This window comes from Diadema antillarum, unplaced genomic scaffold, assembly GCF_040938485.1.
Source record: "Diadema antillarum isolate AM-2024a unplaced genomic scaffold, OU_Dant_1.0 scf00000022, whole genome shotgun sequence".
Taxonomy (NCBI): domain Eukaryota; kingdom Metazoa; phylum Echinodermata; class Echinoidea; order Diadematoida; family Diadematidae; genus Diadema; species Diadema antillarum.
In genome coordinates this window covers 4573374-4598859 of record NW_027270911.1, presented here as the reverse complement: position 1 = coordinate 4598859, position 25486 = coordinate 4573374, and the positions used below count along the sequence as shown (strand labels likewise).

At 40.2% G+C, this 25486-nt stretch overlaps 1 protein-coding gene across 1 annotated transcript in view; it reads right to left on the bottom strand.

Annotated features, from left to right (window-relative positions):
* Window positions 1–25486, bottom strand: part of LOC139731721 (RING finger protein 17-like) — a 165849-nt gene that overhangs the window by 97480 nt on the left and 42883 nt on the right. The window contains exons 22-29 of the mRNA XM_071642603.1: window positions 10023–10134; window positions 8349–8966; window positions 7703–7856; window positions 6683–6892; window positions 5704–5843; window positions 4346–4752; window positions 2948–3120; window positions 1924–2043 (exon numbers count right to left, since the gene is read on the bottom strand). Coding sequence (XP_071498704.1) covers window positions 1924–2043; window positions 2948–3120; window positions 4346–4752; window positions 5704–5843; window positions 6683–6892; window positions 7703–7856; window positions 8349–8966; window positions 10023–10134 — 1934 coding nt within the window. The remainder of the gene's footprint in view (window positions 1–1923; window positions 2044–2947; window positions 3121–4345; window positions 4753–5703; window positions 5844–6682; window positions 6893–7702; window positions 7857–8348; window positions 8967–10022; window positions 10135–25486) is intronic.

Here is a 25486-nt window from a genome sequence, read left to right as displayed (position 1 = left end):
GCAAACGGAATGGAAATTGGGTTAGAAATGGCGAAGGAGTAGCATTTTGTAGCAAAATGTACAATACAGGTCAAAAATCAAGGTCAAAGGTCAAAGAAGTCAAAGGTCAAAATTCTGTGGAGAAGTTTTGAAGCCCTCACCTAGTGCCATCACATAAAGCAAACGGAATCAAAATCGGGTTAGAAATGGCGAAGGAGTAGCATTTTGTAGCAAAATGTACAATATAGGTCAAAGGTCAAGGTCAAAGGTCACAACTGAAATTCTGTGTAGAAGTTCCAAAGCTCCCATGTAGTGCTATCATATAAAGCAAACAGAATCAAAATTGGCTCATAAATGACAGAGAAGTAGCAAATTGAAGATTTTGATCACACACGGACGCACGGACACATGGACACACGCACGGACGCACGGACACACACACATACGGAGCCCGTTTCATAGCCCCCTGCTCGAACTCGTTCGGCGGGGACAACAACAACATCAACAACAACAACAATAACAACAACAACAAGATGAACAAAAGTATCAGTTAGTTCTATAACAGATCTTTTTATCAATCATCACCTGTTTACAAATGTATTTCATAAGATCTTAACAAATACATTCAAGGGGAGGGTGACAATTGATTTTAAAAAAATCAATCACAGCACATCTTCACCTCTCTGCATAATTGATATTTAATATATTTCTATCATCAGTTTGTTGAGGGCAAACAGGACTAATAACACTCCCAGCAGCAGACATTCAATAATAGATTTATGATTACAGACTTAGTACATAAATACTCACAATTCTGAATTTCAATGTACAGAATCTTAAGAATTATGTGAGGAATCCTACAAGAAGAATGAGTGCAGACTGCAAAATTGAAACACAGACTGTAAAATCACTGTGTGGGTAAGTAAAAGAAAAACTGCCTTGAGGCTTGAGCAAGTTTACCAGACATACTACCTGGAACTAACACCTAGAGAACTTTCTAGGCTTTTTGAGACTATGTAGTTCTAATTCTGGGAATTGAGATGGTGCTAAAACTACATGAATCTGCATTAATCTGCATAAAGAAGATCCTCCTACTTAAAGGGGATGGCTGGTAACTGATCAGTGGGAATCAGTGGGAATGCTTGGGGATGGTTGTTTCAATCCTTGTGGGATTCTTTCAAGAGTACTTTATATATCTATTGTTGTGTGAAAATTATTTGCTTCAGAATAGTCTCATATTCAAGTAATGTGCAGTTTCATGTTTCCAGGTTAGCATGCCTGTACAGTGACAGGGCAATTACAGGCTTCTGTGATGTATAACAGATGGAAATCAATCTTCACAAAGCTGGTTTATATTTGCATATTCGCACCGCTACCATTATCGCAACATCCCATGCACAATCAGTCCGTCCTCAACGGGTTAAGAGACTGTTTAGAGTCCCCTCATCTAGCATGAGTCTAGCACAACTCTTGAAAGTTGAGTTTGACTCAAGGTAGGCAGTCTAGTGCTATCTTTAACTAGGTCACCCCAGACTCACCCCAAACGCTTTGTGCCACGAACGTTTTAGAGTCCCCGTCGTCTTGGGTGAACACGGTACATCTCAGAGGTTGTGTCATGTTTTGAGGGGATTCCAAACAGAGTATTTAGATTAGACTACTTCTGCATCTGGATGTAAGATCTTTGAAATTCACTCCCTTTGGGGTTCTGTCCCTTGCGGCCATCATGAGGGTCACCTGTACCAATACTTGGTATTCCCCGATCTCTCAAAAACTTATTCCTGCTAAGTCTTGTCATTATGTGGCCGAGTGACAAAGATATAAAGAGTTTGAAAATGATGCACAACACACGACATCTAATGGATCAAAACAGCACTCTCAACCGTAAGCAAACAGGGTGGGGTTTCCATCTAGACATTTCAAGAACTCGTGAGATATGGGACTTACCGGCTGCACACCGTAGAGCACACACTCTCTGCTGTGTTGAGGAATATCCAGACGATATGGGGTTGGCAATACCCTATCAAAAGGCACTTCTTCTGTGTTTCCAAAGTCTATGTACTTCACCTGTATAACAGATTATGTACAGGAAAGAACACGGTTATCAATCACTGTTAAATATATGATCGCAACACAAGGAATCTGTCTATCTGACTTTTCAAAATATATTTCCTTTGCCTCTTGCTCCCTCAGAATATTTCTTTACAGCTGCATTTGGTACCTTTGACAGAACATAACGTCATTCTTCAACGGAAATGTGTACTAAGAGACTGCAATGTCATTGTTATGATTGGTGCAGTGTTAAAAGGAAAGCATGCAATGTTTTAGCAGCATAACTGCATTTGGATTCAAACTGCCAAGATGTGTTAATGGGTGAAGTACACAACTGTATAATCTATTGTGTGAATGATCACAGTTAGTTAAAAAATTGATAATTACCACATACCTGGTACTCAAACTTTTTCATTACCACATGAGCAAGCTATAGCCAGTAGGTACTGGCTAGGACTATGCATGGACAATTACTATCACCTTTAACTTCAGCACAACAAAGTAAAAGTTCCATACTAACTGCCAATAAAATAGCTTCGAAGTGAATCTTTTCTTTAGAACATTTCACATCATTGAAATGTCTTGTTGGTGACAGTCATAGAAAAATAGCTCAATTTAGATTTTTTTTTTCTTTTTCACAGGATTGTGAAACTAAGCTCAAACTTTCTGCAGTCCTACTAGGACACTTAACATTTAAAAGGTGGTGCAACACATTTGATCTGATTTCCTGCATTCAAGTCTACAAAGCAGAAGAATGCCAAACAGAAATTTAGCACTGGCTAATTGTGACCAAATCTGTATGAGAATCCCATTAGTCCCATATGTGTAAAACTGTGTAGCCCAGATCCCTCAAATGCTACATAACAGGACTCTCCGAGAATCCCCAAAAGTTTACCATCAAGCCATTTCGGGTTATCACCGTGATGCATTCCTCTGTAATGCCGATGACCCTTGCCCTGTACCACATGTTGTCCAGCGAGAAGCGGGCACACAGGCACTGGCCAATAGACACAGACTCCGCCCCCAGAGGGACCACCGTCTGACCGTTGCAATGCTTCTGCTGGTCCTCCATGAGGAGCTGGAATACTCGGACTGGCAATGAAAGTCGGAACAGGAATTAAGTGACTAGAGAGATGTAAAGGTGGTTATGTCCCTTTTGACACATCACACAATTTTGCATAGTGAAAGGATAATGTCTCCCAACTATGTGTATAAAATCTATGGTATATCCTCAGTGTTTTTAAAAAAGAGAAATGAAGAAAAACCCTCCTCACTCATGAATACGCTTCCCTCTTGTACGGAGAGTTAACAGTTGGAATTATTTTGAGTTTGGACAAATTTACCGGAAATTTCTAGTATGCATTCCCCATTCAACACGAAGAAGTTCCCAGTACTCTTATTCTGAGGAAAGTTCTGAATCACATACCTCTACAGTATATCAGCCTATGAAAGGAATGTGGTTTTCACCCTTGAAAAGGGGACATATTAACTTAAAAGCAACACCAAGTCCTTAAAGTCCTTAGAAGGAATAATAGGCAAGGGGAAAGATAAGAAAAGCTCAAGGTATTCTTCAGCTGAAATTAGTTCTGTTTGGAACTACTTTTCAGGACTTAAAAAAATAAATTAGGAACTCAATTCATGCAACATGGTGCAACCATAAGACTCTCTAATTACTATACACACCATGGAAAGTTTAACATAAATCATATCAGGAACTCAAGTGAGTTTTCCTTTTGTTTTTGTTGTTTTTTATCACACTTTACTGATATATCTGTGACCTCCAAAAACACTTCGATCTTTGATAATCATTAAACACACACCACCTCACAGATATTTTCACACATTATATAAATATCAATAATAAGATCTTTTTCATCATGTGAAACAGTCGAGTAGTTCTAGTGATCATTTTGCATTAAAAAAAAATCATCAAGGGATTGAATTTTTACATTTTTGCAGTTGCAAGTGTAATTTTCACTTGAAGTTATAGTTTCTAACCTAAAGGAAGATCTCTGATATCTACTCACTTCCGGCATTTTATCATTTTTACCCCCTGGGTCCACATGGTGGCTACCAAACCATTTGAAGAAGTTTGGTAGCCACTAACCCTAATAATCTTCCTTCTAGGTTCAGTCGGAATCTAAGGGCTTTCAACAAGGAGACAGAAATTTGAACAAAATTTTGGACAGTGCACGACATATGATGCACGATGAAAAAAAAACCAACAATAACAACAAAAACATTACTCCAGAGCTTACTTGAGCTATCGGTGAGCTAAAAAAAAGCCCTTTAAGGTGCTTAATGGCAGTACACTTACACTTGTCAACCTCCAGGCCGTATATGATGCCTTCTGGGCTCACAAAGGTGATAATCAGCTGGAGCTGTGAGAGGAGGGGGAGGGGCGGGGCCACATACTGGGGTAACGGCTCCAGCCTTGCAGTACCGTTACAGGAGCCAGCGTCATCATCCAAGACTTCGGGGGAAACGGTGGGCGTAGATCGATGGTTGCCATCATCACTGGGCGTGGCATGTCCTTCGGTTGTGGCATTTCCTACACTACTGGGAGATGGGGAGCGAGTCGTGCCAAGGGAGCTGGGGCCACTGCTTTGAGGCTTGACTGAGGAGGGGTACTTGGTAGGGCTTTTAGCAGGTGGAGTCAATTCTTGAGAAGGCGTGGAGGGCACGGTTACGTTCCTTGCCTCAGCTGGCGGTCGCGTCTTCCGCCTTGTGAAAGAAAATTTGTGATATGTTATCACCAGCAGAACAAACTCGCCCCGATCAAGAACATAGCGCCATCCCTTTTAACTATAAATGTCACATTTCATCCCTAGATGAAATTCACAAATGTCTGCTTTTATAAAACCTTTCAGACACATGAATGGGAGCAAAACGACAGAAAATATGCAAGTTATTTTTAATGACAGTGGGAAAAACAAACCGATTAATGGTATTAAACAAACACCACCATCTCATAATCTTCCACTGTCAAGTCAGCTTGTTTCACTTGAAATGGTGTAGCGTATACTGGTTGAGATTTTCCACTCTTCGATTCAGGGTCTTGACTCCATTCAAATCTATTACTTCCATCCTTCCCCAAGACAATTTGTCCGCACTGCTGCTCTTAATCCACACATATGAACAATTAGCCCATGGGATGTAAAAATTGCAACAAACATATTTTCAGGATTATACAAGATTGACTGATAATGTACAATCCCCAACATAGGTTAAGATCCTCAAATCTTTGCTCTTTGAAGTTCCCATTATTATTATCATCATAATCATCATCATCATCATATTCATCATTATTATTATCATTATCGTTATTATCAGTATTATCATTATCATTATTGTTATTACTATTATCATCATTATTGTTATTGAATTTCTATCATTGCTATTATTACAACAATTGTTATCATCATTGTTATTACTATTGTATATTGCTATTATTACTATTGCTATTATTATTATCATCATTATCATCATTATTTCAGTATTATTACTACAGTAATAATTATCATCATTATTATCATCATCATTATCATTATTATTATTATTATCATTATCAATAACATTATCATCATCATCATCATCTTTTTCATTATTATGATTATCACCCTCATCATCTAAAGCCCCTGCCCTATCAGATGGACCAGCCGAGCACCCTCTCACCTCTTGCGCAGGGCCAGTCCCTTCTGGATGAGGAGCTCTGAGATGCTGGCCAGGTCCTCCAGGGATTCCCTGGCGATCTTCTCCTTGTCCGTCAGCTCGTAGAGGAGGTCAATGGGCAGGTTGCCATTCACCACTTCACCCTGGCAGAGAGAGACAAAGGTGGGGGGAGCTTGATGATCCATCATAAGCATCTCAGCTCCATCATATTTCTATCAAGCTTCATACGAACATGATGAGCAGGTGTTATGTTGGGGATTTATTGACATGATCCACACACTTTTCACCACCACTGCTTTCCTTTGCATTTCAAATTCAGAGGCATATTTTCAAATTCAAATTTTTACTCTATTCGTATTATCATTCTTGAAGGAGACTCAAATTACTCTTAGGCAAAGAAAACAAAAACCAAAGAGGAAGAGAGCACTGATGTGGGCAAATATGACCAACGACATGGTTATGCACCTTTAAGGCAAGATAAATATAATCAGAAACTACCAACAATGTAATTGTACCATAATATCAAGCACAAAAATATATTGGTCTAAAAGATCAAAGCATATTTGCAAGAAAAGCATGCTGATGGTGGAAAAGAACTACAGTACAAGTGGAAATTTTCGCAGTGCTGAAACTTCTGTACATTTTGCGCTAACAGAAACCAGGAAAATATAAAAGCACGCAAATATTTTTGCTAGCTGTATGTTTCAGCAGTTCATGTGTTGATTCCGCAGAATTAAAACATACAAAACTTATCTCACCAGGCTGAGCACAAAAAATTATTCACGGGGAAAACGTCCACTTTTACGGTACTGTCTCTGGCAACTCACTTAATCCTCTATGGTACTTAGTGTCCTATATCCTTGATGTTTGCAGTAGCTATACTTTGTAACCATGGCAGGTCTTAAGGTAAATTAAGTAGCTGATTTCTTGGAGGCAAAAGGTCAGAGGGGTCAAATGTCAACGGTCAAGGGTCAGGACATACCTTCTTACAGATGTAACACTCCAGATCATTGAGTCTCTCCTCGAGGAAGTCACATGAGGTCTTGGTCCACTCAGCCGTGCCTCCAGCAGGGAGGATGTCAGCCAGGTGACACTTGGTCGCAAACGGGGCCTCTCGCTGGAAGCGGGGCTCCAGGGGGCGGATGTGGGTCGAAGACACCACCTCGGTATTGCCGTAATCAGTAAAGAGAACCTGACAGAAAAAAAAAAAAATGAAACAAAGGCCATGAGCGCGAAATGTCTAAATTCACGTGATATAAAGTCTGATTTATTAATTTCATAATAGTAAGAGTACATCACACATGAAATTGTACAATGTACATACTTGAAAATACATACATTTCTTGCTTGGAGATTGCAATCTCCTATTGATAGAGGGTATAATAAGGTGGCAGAGAGTAAGGCATGGTAAATATAAGTGAAAATTAATCACAATTAGAGGGAAAGTTGCACAGTCCTACTTCAATGTGTGACCTGAAATAACCTTCCATCTTAGTTTGTGACCTCTTCACATTTAATACCTTAACATGAAGTTTCCGGAAAGGTTTCTCTAGCCAAAGCTTGATCTTGTCTGAAAAGAGTCTGGAAGGTACACAAGGGAGCTTTAGATTTGCATGTGAACAATAGGACGACGGTTGCATTGGCCGTCTTCCTCTCTCCCTGCATTGTATTTCAAAGCACGAAGTTACATTACACGAAGATGCAGCCTAGAACTCCACATGTGTCGTTTGTCATAATGGCATGCATCGAGGAGCTCTCTGCATCATGTATTTGAGCAGATGCTAAAATTGCACAGAACCGTCTTCAAAAAACAAAGACAATGTGAGATCAATTTTGATAAGCAGTCTTGCGCATGCGCAGAACAGGTTTTTCCTCTTAACATCCATGTCACATTAATCTAAAGCTCCCTATCAGCAGTTGCAAGAGATGACGGACAGATGCCGATTGACTCCTGTAGTCCCACATTGATTTGGTAAGACAAGAAAAGAAGAGATCCACTCACCACCACATTACTGTTAGGCAGAAGGCACTGGATCTTTCCCCTGCACCACACCCCTTCCCTCACCAGGAGGGCCCCACAGATGTCCTGCTCAGCCCACTCCTTATCCTTCACCGGTGGCTGCTCCTTGTAGAACACTGTCATTGCCTCCAGCAAGCTGGCCCCAACAGTACAAAAAAAAAGGCAAATAGAACATACATAGAGTACTTCCACATCTGTTCTTTCAAAGAGCCACACTCAATGCACCTGTAAGCTCTAGAACATGAATTCCAAAACATTAATAATCCCCGGCTGTCAGTGACTTTGTTTACAAGCAGCACAAGCAAACTTCCTTGGAGAAAACCACCACAAACTTAGGAAACCTAAATGGTGCCAAGTGAACACATCTGCAGTTATTCTTTCTTCCCTGATGAGTAAAAAAAAAAAAAAAAGAAATGCACAGTTTAAATATGATTATGACAAAAATGTGGATTTTTACAAGTCTAGAGCATCATGCAAAGAAAGAAATCGATAACAAACTGAATGATGACAGAACGTAGAGATTAGGAATTTGGGAAAAGAAGACATGGAAATTAATTTAAAGGTATCTGTAGAAATCAAATCAATCTACGAAGAAGTGATGACAGGTTGAAGAGGCCACAAAACACACCTGTCCAGGCCATCTTTTCCCGCTGTTGAGAGCTGCACGTAAATGCACGCTGGCGACTCCACATGGCTGACGTGGACTGCCGTGTAGGCACTGTACTTTCCGGACAGCTGTGAGGGTGTGGCAGCGCCACCGCTGATCCGCCCCAGCGGCACGGCAGAGTCTCTCTTTGGTGTGGAGTCTACCACAACCTCTGCAGCGGGAGGTGGAGACGAACTTTTGGGCGTGTCAACTTTGGCAACACCGTCTGTCTTTGCATCTGGAATGCTAACGTCTTCCGCGATATGATCCTCTTTCTGGGGCAGAGGTTGCCCGTCCTGAGATTCTGCTGGAGTTGCTGGTGATGAGGTTGCCCCCTCCTCGGCAGTGGGTGGTGATGAGGTTGCCCCCTCCTCGGCATTGGGTGGAGATTTTTCCTGAGTTGCTGCAGACTCTGCAGACTGGTGTGTATTGCTGTCCCCTGGAGGGGGTGTGGGTGTGGGTGTAGATGAGGGTGTGGGTGTAGATGTGGGTGTAGGTGTAGGTGAAGGTGAAGGAGTGGTGGGGACCACAGCCTCTGGCTCAGATGGTGGCTTTGTAGGTGGTGGGCAAGGGCTCCTGAGAAGTTCTGCGCTCATCGAGCTGAAAGCAAGGGAAACAGAGAGAGAGAGATGATCTGTTATTGGCATTGTTTGCAAGTCTCACATGTACAAGGGTCTGTAATGGTGTCCATCCATCTCCACTTACCATCTTCGCTATAAAAAGCTGGCAGCCTAGTTTGAAGATGGGAAAGGGGATATTCCAATTATGGCACACATACGAGGAAAAGGCTGTTTTAAGTTTGTGGGTAACTTTTGCTACCCTGAAAATTAGATTCCTTTTATAGGCTGGTGTATTATGTATTCCTCAAAACAATAAAACTTAAAACATCTCCATGATGGAGGGGGGTAAAAATATTTTAGATTTCCAGTGAATTCATTCAAACTCCGCCAAAATTCCAACTATTATTCTTGATACAAAAAAAGGGAGCATATTCCCCAGTGACATGGGGATAGTTTTTTATTTGTTATTAACTCTTTATATGCCACGTTCGCACATCCGACTCAGTCGACAGCGTGCCAAGTTTGTATATTCTGCTCAAATCCACAAACCCACCCAAAGTGATCCATAAATCGCCAAATGCCGGAGTATGATGAAAGCGTTTCTCGTGATTCAATTCCTGCCATACGTAGCTTGTTTTCATGTGATGATTAAATATCTAGCGGTGTTCCCTGCTGGATTTTACACTAAATTCTAAGTTGCGGTCACTATTTTGTGTGCAAAGGCCATGCTTCTACAATAATCTAGCTATTGATCATTTAAAGAAAAATAATCATAGATTTGTCATATCAATTTACATCAAAGCGGAGTTTGACATTTTCTCAACATCATTGCACACTGCATTTCCAGGGCAACTAAAATCTATGAAAGTTACATAGATTTGAAAGGCATAATGTTTTCACAAAGCAGGACTATGTTAACTGTCTCAGAATTATGTGGTACACAGGGGGTTTAAACCATGGCATATAAAAGAGTTAAACAACTCTGAGGTGTATTACCATAAGATTTCATACATGATGTTGGGAAACATTATTCTTCAACCATGTACATTTTGTGCCATTTGTAAAAGGAATATACTTTCTTGAAGACTGCACTTACCCAGGACCGGTGGTCTCCGCCATGCCCTTCTGTACCATTAGGGCGTTGACACACACCGTCTCATCGTCCTCTCCTTCAAACGCCAACACAGACAGCACGCCTTGATGGACAACTACAAGCGGGTCAACAACATGGCTCATAAATTCCATCCAAACTGCTGTTGAAGTCACACTTTCCACTAGTTTACACAGAATATTTTGGGGCAATAGAATCAAATTGTTCTTTAACAATATCTTGTAATCACATCAATTACATGTGGGGATTCAGGTAGGATGAACATGATGAGATTTCATGTTTGATGGCTCCACTGGACTCAAACTCAAAATGATAGTCCCACTTAAAGGACAAGTTCACCTTCATAAACATAAGGATTGAGAGAATGTACAGTCAGACCATTATGTTATGTTACTCCCGCACGCAGTGCGCACGGGGCTGCTTCGTGCGGCTGCGTGCAGGTTCGTGCGATCTCGCACGGGAGCGTATGGCTCCGTGCGCCCCTGTACGCGCCCGTGCGTAGTCGTGCACCTCCGTGCGGATCTGCACGCCCCCGTGCAGATCCGCACGCCTGCGTGCGAATCTGTACGCCCGCGTGCGGATCCATACTCCCTCGCACGGGCCCGTGCGAGTGTGGCGCACGGACCCGTGCAGCTCTGCCGCACGGACCCGTGCGGCTTTGGGGTGCGATTTCGCACGGCCCCGTGCCGCCAGTGCTTGGTTCCCGCATGATCCCATCCCAACCTCCCTGGTTCCCGCGCAGTGCTTACATGGTACATGTACAGTACGTGTGTGTTATCAGGCGTGTACCGCGTGCGAGTCCATGCGCCATTCCCCTCGGTCGGCATAATTATGAAATGAGACGATTCCCGACAATATGTGCGTACAAGGGTTGTTATTTGCGCATTGCCAGTCAGTTGGCAAGCCGAAAACCCCGTCTAGAATATCCAAGTTCTCGCACGCGTGACCACGAGTTGACCCCGCAGAAGATGATCAGTGAATTACGTTTTCACATGATTTTTTTTTTTTTTTTTGATTTGACAGGTTACGGTTAGAACCTGAATGCAATACTGTTCAAATTTTCCACGAACGACATGAAAGACCATCAACTTCGAGCATGGCAATTACATTGTATTCATTACCGATGTACGGCACCGGAAATTATGGGTTCTCGTACTCGTCTAAAATTCTCCCACAAGTCTTCTTTTTCATCGTAGGGCACCAACGAACGTATATAGTAACATGTAAACGGAAGATTATGTAAGATGATACCTACAAGGTGTGACGTGCGTGATGATTAGATGGGTCAACAGCCAGCTGAAATCATAGGGATATCGGGATATCATGCCTTTACTCTGCACGAAATCGCGAAAATATCGTACTGTCCCACATATAGAAATTGACGTTTTCTGGATGCCCTTGTTTGTGTGTTATGAGCGACCCCAGCGTAACTGACATGGTCAGTTATAAGCGTCTACTAGCTGTGATATACTGTACTTGTGTCTGTGGTTGGGCATTATGTACAAGTAGCCTACTGCCTCTTTCTTGGCCTCTCTCTCTCTCTTTCTCTCTCTCTCTCTTTCTTCGATTGTTTGTCTTCCCTTGATCTTGTAATTCATAATACATTGTATGTTTATTTGGTTTGTTTTTGTCAATCCTGATGATTTCTTCGACTGGAAGTGCTGTCTGATTCTCAGTTTCTTTCTCCACGGTGAAAATCCAATTGAATTCCCACTGAAAATAATGCCACCAATCATTCAGTCCACCCTCTCTCAATTCAAAGCATCCTAGGCATACACTCAATTACCAGTATACTATAACTACTAGTTATACCGTTCACTTCCGTGAACACAGTTACATTACCCGTATATCGAAATTCCGCTTACATTATCCACTCTGTTATTGTTTTTTGTTTTGTTTGTTTTTTCTCGGTGAAAACAACATTTTGACGTAGCAAAAGAAAACTGCTGATCCCAAGGACTGGTACTATGGGAGGCCATTGTATCTATTCTCACTACATTAGTAGGCCTACATATGAAACTAGGCAAAGAACCTTTGATACATCATTACACATACCTTTATCATTATTTAGTAAAATACCAGTACATTCTTTTTCATTATTATTATTAATAACAGAGAAAGGAGCACAATCGACGAGTTGTTTTCCTTTATAAATGTATATACATACACGTGTATCCATATATTTATTACATGTAGGTGTTGAAAGAACTACATTGTAGTAAAGTTTCAAGGTATCCATCAATCTTCATGGCAATGTATCATACCAGTACACATAACAAAAATATGTATAGTATGTTACCAAAAGTAAGAGCTGTATAAGCAGTTTTTCTTACTCTTTAGCAGCATAGTCAAATGTGGTTTATACTATTTTATTCATTAATTGATTTACTCATCTATGTATTCATTCATTCATTTATTTTTGTTGATTAATTTTTTGGTGGTGGCCTTGGTCTCAGTCTCCAGCTAAGTCACATGTAAGACCCTTATGCAATTAAGGTACAACTGTCGGCGATCTTGTGAGTAGGAATGCGAGTAGGAACAGTCTGTCTCGACTACGACAGTGATGTACAGTGAACATAAAAAAAAAAAAAAAAAAAAAAATATATATATATATATATATATATATATATATATACACCGTGTATATATTCGTCTGGTGCAGCTCATGTAAAAGGCAAAGGCATGTACCAGCTAGTTTGAACAATTGCAGAGCTACACTGTGTCAAGCAGATCTATGCAAATAATTTGCCATCAAGTTTTCACACTGGCAATAAACTACACTATATCATGTTACACAAACAGGATTCTGAATATTGCTTGAATATTTGTAAGTGAAAAATAAAGCTAGAATATCACAAATGCTTTTGAGGCAATACCATGTAAATTACAACATTGTACATGCCATCTGCACTTTTGGCAAGGTTTTACTTAATTGAGACAGAGATAACTTCAATAACAGTCCAAACTGCATAAAGGTTTGAGGGGGTAAAAATGCCCTTGAGTACTCTGAAGGCAGGTATGTGTATCTACTAGTACAGTGTATTCACACCCCCAAGGTTACACATATACATCAAATAGAGGGTCACATAAACCAACAGCTGCAAAAGAAATTTGAAGATGTGCATGACTACATATGAAGTGTATTTACTGTAAAAAAAATAAAACATGTTCAAAAAATATGAACTTCATCAACAGTCCAAACAGCAAAGAATTTTTGAAGGTGTTGTCTGTAATATGAAGCATGCTTATTGGAAACAAAACGGATATAACTTTGAATACACTTCAAAACATCGATAATTACTAGAAATCAAAGGAGAAAAATTTCAGTACAAGTGACCCTTATACGTGTAGCACCTGGCAAAATATTTATGTGAAGAGATCTTTCATCCCAACTTTACCATTATACTGTACACAATCTTATCTGAAATGTCCATAGGCAATCTAATCGTCCAAACATCTGTATTAACTGAATACACATGTACTGTTAAAGTGAAAATTTTGTGGTTCGAAATGTACACGCTTTCCGCGCAACCAGAAACTAGCGCGAAAATAAAAGCATGCAAATATTTTTGCTTGCCATATGTTTCTGTGCCTGATGTCCTGATTCCACAGATTTAAAAACACGTGAAGCTCTTCTTATCCGGCCAAATGCGAACAATATGTCGCTAAAAAATATATATCCACTTTTACAGTATCAGTACATGTGGACAAGCAGTATCAGACACATTTAAAATACATGTATACATGTACACAATGAATGTGTGTCATTTTTTCATGGACCTTATGAATAAGTGAATGATATTTGACCCCGTTACCAGTAACAACACTCGACTTGTGGAGTATTAATTGGCCTACATAACTGATAAGAACAAGTTCGTTCATGCGAACATACAGGCAGATTTGGTGGAAACTTTTTGTACACATTTGCACATGTAATGTATTATCATCTGTCTAACTGCTGTGTCAGAATCTTCATTTTCCTTATCCCTTCTTGACCGTTCAATTCCTTTTGGTGACAGACCTTGTGTATTTACCTGTTAAAAAACAGAATTCTTACATCTTTGAAACCTCTTCTGAAATGGGTCAGAACCCAGATATCAACAATACAAGATGAATACTCACTAAACCTCTTATAGTGCTTCATTGGTGATGTACAAACATACCTTCAGCGGCAATTAAGACATGCCCCCTGTTGAGTATTGGCTGGAAGTGCAGCTACTACTTCATATACAGTAATGTACTCGCTTTCATAACGTTTATCAAGGATATCATAGTTCCATGCATTGAATATCTGTAATGGTCGAACTTCACATTTACTACAACACCCTTTTGCTTTTCAAAGGACATAAATGTACCATCGTCTTTACTAAAAATTTGAAAAAAAAAGTAAAATAAATGTTCTTGTAAAGATGAATGAAGAATTAAGTTGATAGAACATATATGTTTTATCAATTTCATTCTTCTTGTTGTATCATACCACATATTTAGCACCTTTGTGAGGTAGATTATCGTGATCACATACTGTTCATGGCCGGTGCAGCCATGGGGGCCGTGGGGGCTCAGTTTTTGTGCACCATACAGAAGGTGTCAGCACTTTGGGCCCCACACTTTTTTCAACCCGGAAATAGGTACCGGTAAGTGGCACTAAGAAAAATATAGATACACCTTGAAGTATGGTGGTGGTAAGGTTATGTTCTTTCTCTGAATAGCTTTTTCTTGCTTGTCAGGCGAAAACACCTGGAAGTGGACTGGTAGAGGTGAGCCGAGGACCTTTTTTTTTTTTTTCGCTTGTCAGCCGAAAAAACCGGAAGTGGATGGTAAGAAAAGATATTGTGTGTTTTTTTTGTCATCTTGTTGTTGGTTGTTTTTTTTTTTTCCTGCTTGCTAGCTCATGAAACCCGGAAGTGGGCCCCCACACTTTTTTGAAAATGCTGTGCCGGCCATGCTGTTCTAGGTTTTTCAATGAACTGACAAAGTCTCTTAATCAATGTTTCTGTTCTTGTTAGAAAGTCATTAAGCGCTTGCAACAACAGTGCTCTACGGTACTTGATAAAATCTGTCAGAGATTGAATGGTGTTCATCCAGGGAAACAAAATATAGCAGTGTGCAATATGATAAGTAGATCTTCTCGTTTATGTCCTGCAGGTTATCCTGGAGGCCATAAAGAGGAGAATCATCATAAATATGCACGGTCAGGTACCGGTACTGTACTGTGGTAACCGCAGCAGCGACCCCAACGCTACTGGTTACGACGCCCCGCGCCGGGGTTAGTACTGGGGATACCTACATGCAAGTGTACAATGCGACACAAATAGAGAAAGGATTAGAAAATGCATAACAATTTTTCCAACCATTACTCAAAATTAATCATAATTAGATGATATTCTAAACCATTATTCATAATAACATGTCCCTAACATTATGTTGGAGTAAACCCCAATTCAAGCAGAGGCAACTACAGACAGACATTGTACAATGTACATGTACTAAACATGTACACGTACTATACACACATTTACCTACAAGGAGTGTGATCTGAGAATTATCAATCATAACATTTTTTTTTTTTTTATCTCAGTGTCATTGACAGCAAAAAAACAATCAAACAAACAAAAGTAATAATTGATAACTCAGCTCACACGCCTTGTAATTGAAACCTCTACCAGAATAATTCAGACTACACTCTCTTAAACCTAATTGTCACAAGTGTGGAAGACTCTACATCTCTATGATTTACTGCAAATATACCGGGTACTTAAAAATTAAAATATGAAAAATTAAAAAAGCCCACCCAGTTCTCAGTCACTATACGTCCATTGCAACAGGGACAGCACTCGATGATTTCCTGAAAATTATCTATACCGTTAGTCAGGGCACCAGCTTGCCACATCTACAGGTAGGACCCAGGTTTCGACGCCCAGCAGATAATTCTTATTAAATTTTATACTCAATACAAACGTCTGACTTCAACAATCAACAAAGTTATCAATCACATTTCTAGTTTTTATAAACCCTGTTTGTCACTTGTCATCCTAATCTGATGGTGGAATATTTAGGGGAAAAGCAACACAGTGTCAGCAGAAATGCTGATATCAGCCATTTTTAGGGGTTCAAAACAATATGATGCATTTTGTATGACAACGCCGTAAAATGAAATTCACTCATGACCATTATTTTACTTTAGTATCAATTTGTTTGCCATATCCTGATGTTTGATTTCTGTAATCGCCTTAAGCAATTGCATGACTGAAATTCGTAATTAATGAGCAAACTTGTAGAAGGCGTTGGCTTTGAGAATGTGGCACCAGATTTCGACAATGAAACAACAAGTTCTTGCGCTGGTGTGATTGCTGGTTTGCGTTTACAATGTAGTGTATGCGTACTGTATGCACCATGTGTTTTATGTGTGATGCGTGCTGCATGATTGTGCGAAAAATCGCTTAAAATTGAACAGGAGCGCATTCAAATGGGAATTTGTTTAAGGCATATCATTATTGGCCTTTTAAATAGCTCAATTTCATATCGAAATTCTCAGGTAAAACGGTGCAGTTTTGATGGTAAACAAGGAAATGTGCTAAAGTGTCGAAAACTAACTACGACAAGCAGCCCCATACGCATCTACGCTGTGCATGATAGAATGGGCTGCCGGTTGCAGTTACGAAAACTGGCACCCTAGCTGTATACTAGTATACAGCGGCAGCGTAATTCTGATCATTCTTTCTTAGTATAGGTGATCCCGATGAGCCGTAAAATCCAATCCATAATCTCAGGGCCGCCAACATTGGAAACTAGTAGTAGATCTAGTTGTAGTTCAGTGTTAGACTCCCATGCTATAATTTGGGTGTCAAAATGAGTGAGATCAATAGAAATGCATGCAAATGAAATGAAGCTTTAGACGTGTAAACTGAGCAGTCAGTCTGAGGATGATGAGGTGAGTGAGCTGTGAGAAAGGACCAAAATGAGCAGAGTTGAGCGAGTCTCACTCTCAATGTGAGTGAGAGTTGCAGTTGGCATGAAATCTAACCTACTACTACTAGTACTAGATTCTAGTACATCTTTGCACACTGTACGGCTAATGAGCAGCGCTAAAGTAATTGTAAATTAGATGTTCGGTCATGCCATCGCCACATAGATTACACATGTATGCAAATATCACACATGATGTCCCCTGTCCCCCTATTCCCACATCCTCTCCCCCTATTCCCAATACTGGCAATAGTCAATTCTGATGTCTGGATGTGGGATGAGCAGTAATTAGGCGTACCAGCCTGTCTGCCTTGCCTTTTTTTTTTTTTTTTTTTTTGAACTGACGATACAGTGTAGATGAGGATAGACCTGGAAGCTCGACTGCTGCTATACAGCAATCTTCCAGTATCTTCGGTAAAGGTTTAGTAGGTAAATGATCACGGGCATGGCACCACGGGCCACGGCCATCGCCGGCCACGGAGTTTCATTTGACGAATTAGCAACGCTAATTTCAATGTATGGGACTACCTCCGCACAAATCGTCATCATCAGCAGCAGCACGGATAACTACAATACACAGCAACAGAACGAAAGTTCCATTACGCTGTGGTCAGGTGGAGATTTGACTTACAACTTATTTTAAGCGGCTTTGAATTTATCTGTGGATGGCATTGATGTATCATAGCAAAGGGCAGATCTGATCCAGAGTCCCGTATGGTTTGCTAACGGTGCATTTGCGGTCAGTCCTAAAGTCGACCCGCCTTTTGTTTTAGACGGTACAGATTGGGGACCCTAACTCTAAACCTAACCCTAACCATCAAACCCTAACCCTAACCCTTATCCTAACCCTGGCCATAACCCTAACCCTAACACTCAGACTCTTAGGCCCTAACCCTTAACCCTAAACGCTAACCATAACCCAACGTATTTCCCATAGGTCTAATATGCGCCATGCCCCAATCTGTGCCGTCTAGGGGAAAAAAAAAAAAAAAAAAAGCAGGCGGGACACAGAAAAAATGCCTTCGTTCGATCCAACCCGGTACCCGCAGAAATGGTTTGACTGCATGGGGTGGTCGGTTGGACCCTCTGGAACACCCGTAGGCAGTATGTGATTCCAAATTATGGTGTTCATGAAATTTTACAGTCCACTTAGAAGCGACAAGATCAAGATCTTATTGTTCGAAAAAAAGGTCTGCGCATTATAAGACTACTACTGTACACACAACAGTGGTACCCAGTGAACCGTTTTTTTTCTTTTTTTTTTCTCTTTTTTTTTTTTGTCCTTGTCGCAATCACTGGCTAGCTATGCGCCCTCACTCGGCTTAGAGCAGTTGATGTAAGAACAGAAAACTGTTGATCCCAACATGGACCTACAGGTCCATGATCCGAAGGACTCCTTTACAAGGTTACAGCTTGTTATTCCAAAGGCTCTTTATTCCTAAAATTCGTTATTCCAAAGGTTCATTGTTCCGAATTTCATTTTCGGATTAACCAATCTTCAGAATAACGAACCTTCGGAATAACGAACAGCACCCCTTTACAATGGGAGGCCATTGTACACTTTAGAGTCTATCCATCAATCTTCATGGCAATGTATCACACACATAACAAGAATAATACGTACACTACTGAAAGTAAGAGCTGTATAAGCATTCCACAGTTTTATCTATTTTTTTTTTTAGCAGTATAACCAAGTGTGGTTTAAACTGTTTTTATTGATTGATTGATTGATTGATAGATGATTGATTGATTGGTGATTGATTCATTGATTCATTGATTGATTGATTGATTGATTCATTCATTCATTCATTCATTCTCATTTACTCATTTATGTTTGGTGGTGGTTTGGGGCTCAGTCTCTGGTCAAGGGACATGTAAAAGACCTATGAAAGGTACAACTGTCAGCGGTCTGGTCTGGTGAATAGGACAGTGTGTCTCAACTACAATAGTACTGAGTAATGTATAGTAAACATTTCAAAAGATAGTTCTTCTAGTGCAAACTCTCACTGATGTGTTCTACTATTATTGCTGCATTGTTCACTCAATCCACATGCCTATGAAGGTGAACTTGTCCTTTAACTTTTGTACCTGCTATAATGGGAGCTGCTTTTGTTCCTCGAAGCGAGAGGGTCAGCTTTCTTCTGGTGGTCAAGTCTTTTATGCTTTTTCATCTTGATGAATTTCACTAATCGTCCCCGATGCTATAACACAAAAGAAGAAAACGTTTTGTTCTTGTCTATGCGTGCCACGCGTACATTGAACAGAGCAGAAAAGGACCCTTGAACTATGCCGCCAGTGAGGTGGTACCACACGCACAATGTATATTCCCCAGCTGTGTGTTCGTGTGTTGTTGTCGTCAGTGTTCGTCTCCTAAGTTCGAAGAATAACTGAAGTCATTTAGACATGTAATCGATCAAGGTAACATAATATTATGGCATTAGTATAGAGAGTTGAAGATTGTAGGCCTAGTTATTTCGCTAGAGGCTAAGTATCAGAATAAGGCCATAGGCAGTGTTCGCACCAGCAATAAGTGTATGCACTATTAAAAATCAACGCTGGTTTTCACCCAAAGCCGATTTGGCTCACACTTACTATAAAGCACTTGAAATAATGTATGTGTATGTACTCGTATATGCATATGTATTACTATACATGTATGTGTACATCGTCCATTGTGTTGGACTTGGAATAGCTTTATAAGAAGAGGAAATCTCGAGTAAGGCATTAATTTTGTAGTTCCAGAAAAGTTTCCAATAACAAAACTTTCTAGAAGGCTGGACGCGAATGACGGCTTTCAGAGGCGTAAACCCGCCTTCATACAATGTATCGCACAGGGCGTTCTTTTAGTGAGGGTTAGGTAATATCATTAAGATTGTGTCATTTATTTATTTATTTATTCATTTATTAAGTCTTCTTTAAAAGCAGGTCAAGTAGTCCCATTCAGTGCCACAAAGGCCTGCTTTACAAGGGAGTCCTGTGTCGCTGTACATCGCAACATTACATGTGCACACACGTGGGTAAATTTAACAAAACGAACACACTATAGTAAATGGGATACGGCTAAATAGCAATCGGTTTGTAAGAACATAAAACACATAGGAAAGAACATAAAACGAGCAGAGGAAAAAGATGTATTCAAAGTTCATACACTTTGCTAGTGCAAAGGGTTCATATCAAATGAGACTTGAGAGATTGATGTTGGCGTACACGATTCATAAATGTTTGCAATGAGGAGGCTTTTTGAATACAAATGGGTAACTCATTGAATAATTGTTACTTGCAGCACGTGATAGAACATTTCTTTATTCATATTCATGATTAAGTTTGGGTATATGTAATTGGCAAAAAAGGTATAAAAATATCAAGATTAGTGGCAGAGTCAAGTCAAGAGAATAAGATGAGATCCAGTCTCACGAAAAGCGAACAAAGTAAAGAAGGTTTCAAAGAAAAATAATTTGCGTATATAATGTATGCCCCCCTTTTTTTCATTTGTGCACACTGAACATTGTCATATCTGTCGAAATCATTGATGAATACTTGTGCTGGCTAGGCATATTGTATTTCAAGAAGGATTCATGTTCAAATGGAAGTATTGTCTTGGACAAAGCGCACGTATACATTGGACTGTACATGTAACTTCTCGACGGAACGGAGTGTATAAGAGAGATTCTTGTTTCCTCTCATTTTTTAGAGGGGCAATCCTGACAATTTTTTCAATTTCACATCATGTATGTACATAAATGAACAGATCAATGTGATCCTTGAGCAGATGAGCCTATACTTGGAAAAACAAAAACAAAACAAACCCTAACAAATTACAATGAACAATGTGGGTGACGTATAGACTATAGGCAGATAGGGATGTCTACGCGCAATTCCGAAATGAGAACGCTTGTTCTGTGTGTGATTATGATATGCATAAGAAACTGAAAAACTCGGTTCCTAGCTGAAGTGTCATGTATCCAAAACTAAAAACTAAAACTGCAGTTAATATTTGTATGCCATTACCTTATTGAATGAGCTTATGAAAGAGTGTGGAACACTGACAGACGTGAACAGCGTCATCTCCGCATATAATGGCAAATGCATGTGTTGCGTTGTTGTTGTGTTGGTGTTTTCTTATTCTTGTTTTACCAATTTTGACACTTTTGGGTTTGCCGTTCCGCGTTCCACTGTACAGGATTACATCGTTTTGTAGTGTGCCATAAAGCTTGCTCTTTCATTTTAAAATTTGTGAATGTGCTTGTGTGTGTGTGTGTGTGTATGTGTGTGTGTGTGTGTGTGTATGTGTATGTGTGTGTGTGTGTATGTGTGTTTTTTCGACTGGAAATACAGGTCCTACACAATTATTCGTCATACTTTTAAAGCTTGAAAATCATTCTCAATGATTTTAGAACGCTAAACAGTATCAACTGGTGCGCTATACCGCTAGCGGGAAAATTTCCCAAGTCAGAAAATAGCGCGCTATCTCGAAACATCGGGCTGATGTGAAAACGCCTAGTGTTATCTGATATATAGTTTATGAATTATTAAGAATCACGAGTGGAAGATGTTTTCTGAAACACCTAGTACAAGTTTCCAATGTATTACAGGCACGACAGGCGCACTAGGCAGAAACCCTTGTGTGTAGTAAAGTCTGTGTGCGCCAAGACTATTACACGCTCCACTGCACTGCAGCCGCTCCCAACAAGAAAGAGATAAGATACAATGCACGGTAAACATGATAATAGGCATGAATGTTTATTGATTCATTGAGCTATTAAACATTTTGAATAAAAGTGCACATTTTCCAGAACGACTGAAATCTAAATCTTGCGTAAGCTAATTTTTAATTGAATTCATCGACCCTTGCAGGTTATAGTTGATCATGTGTCTAAGCTCCTTGATGGGCCCATTTGCAAGTATTTTGCTGACATTTTAAAAACTTCAAGTTTGAATCAATCTGTATAATGATGAAAGTGCTAATAACCTACATACGTACGTCTGTAGGATAAGGATGTAGGCTTGTAAGGTGATCTTTGTTTGATTGTTTGATATAATACTATTTATTTTCTGCAAATCAGCATACCTAACTTACATAAGCAGTAACATATTGGAAATAAATGATTATACAAAGTAAATTTAATACAGAGTCGTTTGACTTGCATAAACAATGGTAATAAAAGAAAATTAATGATTTGATTTACTATACAGTATGCAATCCTATGTAGCGGTGATTACAATAACAATGTAGCTAGGAAGCGGTTATGCAGAGGGCCGTCATTCCTTCCGCAATTCTCTGGGTGCTTACATGAAACAGGGAGGCGATTTCCTCTCACCTCCCTGCATGAAACGAGACCTTTTTGCCCGTCGATAAGAGGCAGACAGGTTGGTAATCCAGCTGTGAAGGTAGTCAAGCGGTACATGGCATCCCCCTATCCACGGTCAACTATAACATGTGCCAATGAACGATGGAAATATCGACCGGGTGCGAGGTATGAATAGAGCGTGCGCTGATGAGCCCACAGAATCTTTTGTTCTACACAAAACCAGGTACCTGAAAGAGGTGACTGGGGAACTAAAAGCGAACCCACATATCTAACTGATCTCAGCCTTGATCGCTATGTGCATGTTCGTACGAGTTCACATCAGAACAAGCAAAAAACTAAATCAGGAAAAGGCACATAATACTGTGAAACACGCAATTTTCAAACAGAAAGAGAACAAATGCTAATAGAATTAACTCTAATTTTTTTTATTAAACCCACTTTTCTGAGCATTAAAACACAAAGAAACATGACTTTAGGCCACTAAAGCAGGCACCCTTGTCTTCATTTTGGGAACCTGGTATCAGTTGCTCCCTCGGGAACCTGCCTTACCAGGTTCCAGTTATTCTTCCCTGAAAAGATGACCTGCCCGAGGAAAAAAAAAAAAGTTACGTATACTAGATTCATTCAGCAGAAGGATGGATGAAAAGGACTGAATGAGTGCCTGAGAGCAGGGAGGTGAGAGTGAGTGTTGCGAGTTTGTTAAGGTTTATTTATGAGTAGATATGTCCAGCTTCCAATTCTTACTATGATAAAACTCAATATTCTACACATCAAAAAAAAAAAAAAAAAAAAAAAGGGGGGGGGCAGGAATTTTAATGTTTTTCATTGTTTTTTGGGGGCTACCAAATTTTCTCTCTGTCCACCAAAAATTTGACATTGATGATTTTGGTGGCCCCATCGGGCCACCAAATAAAAAAAAAGTTAGTGTGGAGCCCTGTGTTAGGGCTCTGATCATGGAGTTACCACTGAATAAAAGATGGACGGTGGTTCGAACCCCAGTTTGGGTTTTGCACAACATCTTGTTTTCGTTTTTGCTAAGTTTGTAACGCTGTATTCCGTCAGGCTTAGAGAGAGTAATAAAGTCAAAGACTTGATAGTTATTCTCTATCCAAGTCACCAAGACTAATAAATTCTTTTCCCATACTGGGGAAAACAAAAATCGCGACCCGCACAGTAGCGTGCCAGCTAGAACCTCTTTGGCCAGCACCTAGCGTGTTGACAAGGTCTCGTGGCTGAAGATCGAGTCTAATTCGGCACACCGAGAACTGCGAGAAAACGGATGAACGCAAGAGAGAGTAGCGCTCGGTCTCACCAGGGAGGTGGGTTCCACCTCCCTGGTCTCACGTTCATCCGTTGTCTCGCTGTTATTCACAGCCACAAGGCCTTGCCAAAAAGTCTCGCATTCACCGGTTCTCTCGCAACTAGTCTCTTTCACAGCCACGAGGCCTTGCCAAAAGGCTAGCCAGCACCACGCACGGTAGCCTTTTGTCAAGGCCCTCTCGCTGTATGGTGTAGCGAGCCCAGCCGAGTGGGTTATAGTGGCTATTGATATCATTCAATCATGAAAGAATTTTATTTTTGCGGATAGCCTGTAGTCACCCTAATCATGACTGCAGTGCATACATCGCCGGCAGGTAAGTTGGATAAGTGGATAAGCAACCCACAAGAAGATTGGGAACATCAAGGAGAAAAAATGAAGAACAAAGAACAGGCATACACAAATATAAAAAAAGGACAAATGAGAAGAAAAAGACAGACGGGCTGAGTAGTCCAGTGTTATTGTTCCATTACTCATAGCAGTGGTGGATCTAGAGTAAGTGCGCACACAGAACTCAGTGCTGTGGGTGCACCGGGCGGACACTCCTCTTATTTTTGGTTTAAACAAAAGAAATAAACACGAAGGACCGATGCGACCGCGCCCCTTTAATTTTGCAAAGGCGTGATCCCCTGTATGAAATTCCTGGATCCGCCCCTGAATAGAATTAGTATTTCGAGTGGAAATTCTCATCACGTGTAACTTTAACACTTATCCATTCATGACTTTGATAAACGTTAACGAACATTTTGTTTCTCTTTATAATAGTATATCAAAAGTGTTCATTAGGCAGTATGAACGTACATTAGCGAACAAAATTTGTAGTTCGAATCATTCAATTATTAAATGGTACATGTTCCCAAGATTCAGTCCTCTATGTTTGTTTGTTTGTTTTGTTCTATTTTGTTTGTTCGTTTGTTTGTTTTTCTTTTGCTTTTGGCGTCCGGACATAAGTACCGATTATATAAATAAGCAGTTGAATTGCCGGACGCTGTAGATACACGTGTACGTTCACCTCCATTGTGAGGACGGTAAAGCGTGCTACCTTCTCGCGAGTACACGTAAGACGCGATAATTGATTTATTTTTGTTTTACTCGCTTAGGCTCTTATACTGATGTCGGACACCGAAGAACGTATTCCGAATCACTTACCATTTCAGTGTATTAAAGGGAGAAATAAAGGTGCAGCATCTTAAGTACAGCGCTAATTGACCAGCTTTGGGACCGACTTAAACTAAGACGCTTTTGACTTTTTTTTTTTTTGCTTTGTTTCACCAACCACTCACCAATGAACTTTTATAGTGATGTCGGACACCTAAGAGCGTATTCAAAATCAATGGCCCATTCAGTGTATTAGTATGACGGAGTATAAAAAGTGGAGCTTCAAAGCGCTCATTGTCCAGCTAATTGTTGGCCGTCTTACACGTAAGACGCTATTGATTCTTCATCTCTGCTTTATCCACCTTTTAACAATGGATTTTTCTCGTGATCTCGCACACCTTATAAACAGCGTTTTCAAAGTCAATTGCCCTTTTACTGTATTCGAGGGACAGCGCTAATTGGCCAGCTTGTAAAAGCCAGTGTGACTATAATATGTGTCATTTTCTCAGCTTGTTTAAGCCAGCGTGACAAGTGTATAATTACCGGGATTTTGCTCAGCTTGTAAAAGCCATCGTGACTCGTTTATTATTTACTCAGCTTGCTTAAGCCAGAGTGACTCGTGTATCATTTTCTCAGCTTGTCGCCCAAAGTGACTCGTGTATCATTTTCTCAGCTTGTCGCCCAAAGTGACTCGTGTATCTTGTTTAAGCCAGCGTAACACGTGTATCATTTGCTCAGCTTGTAAAAACCATCGTGAC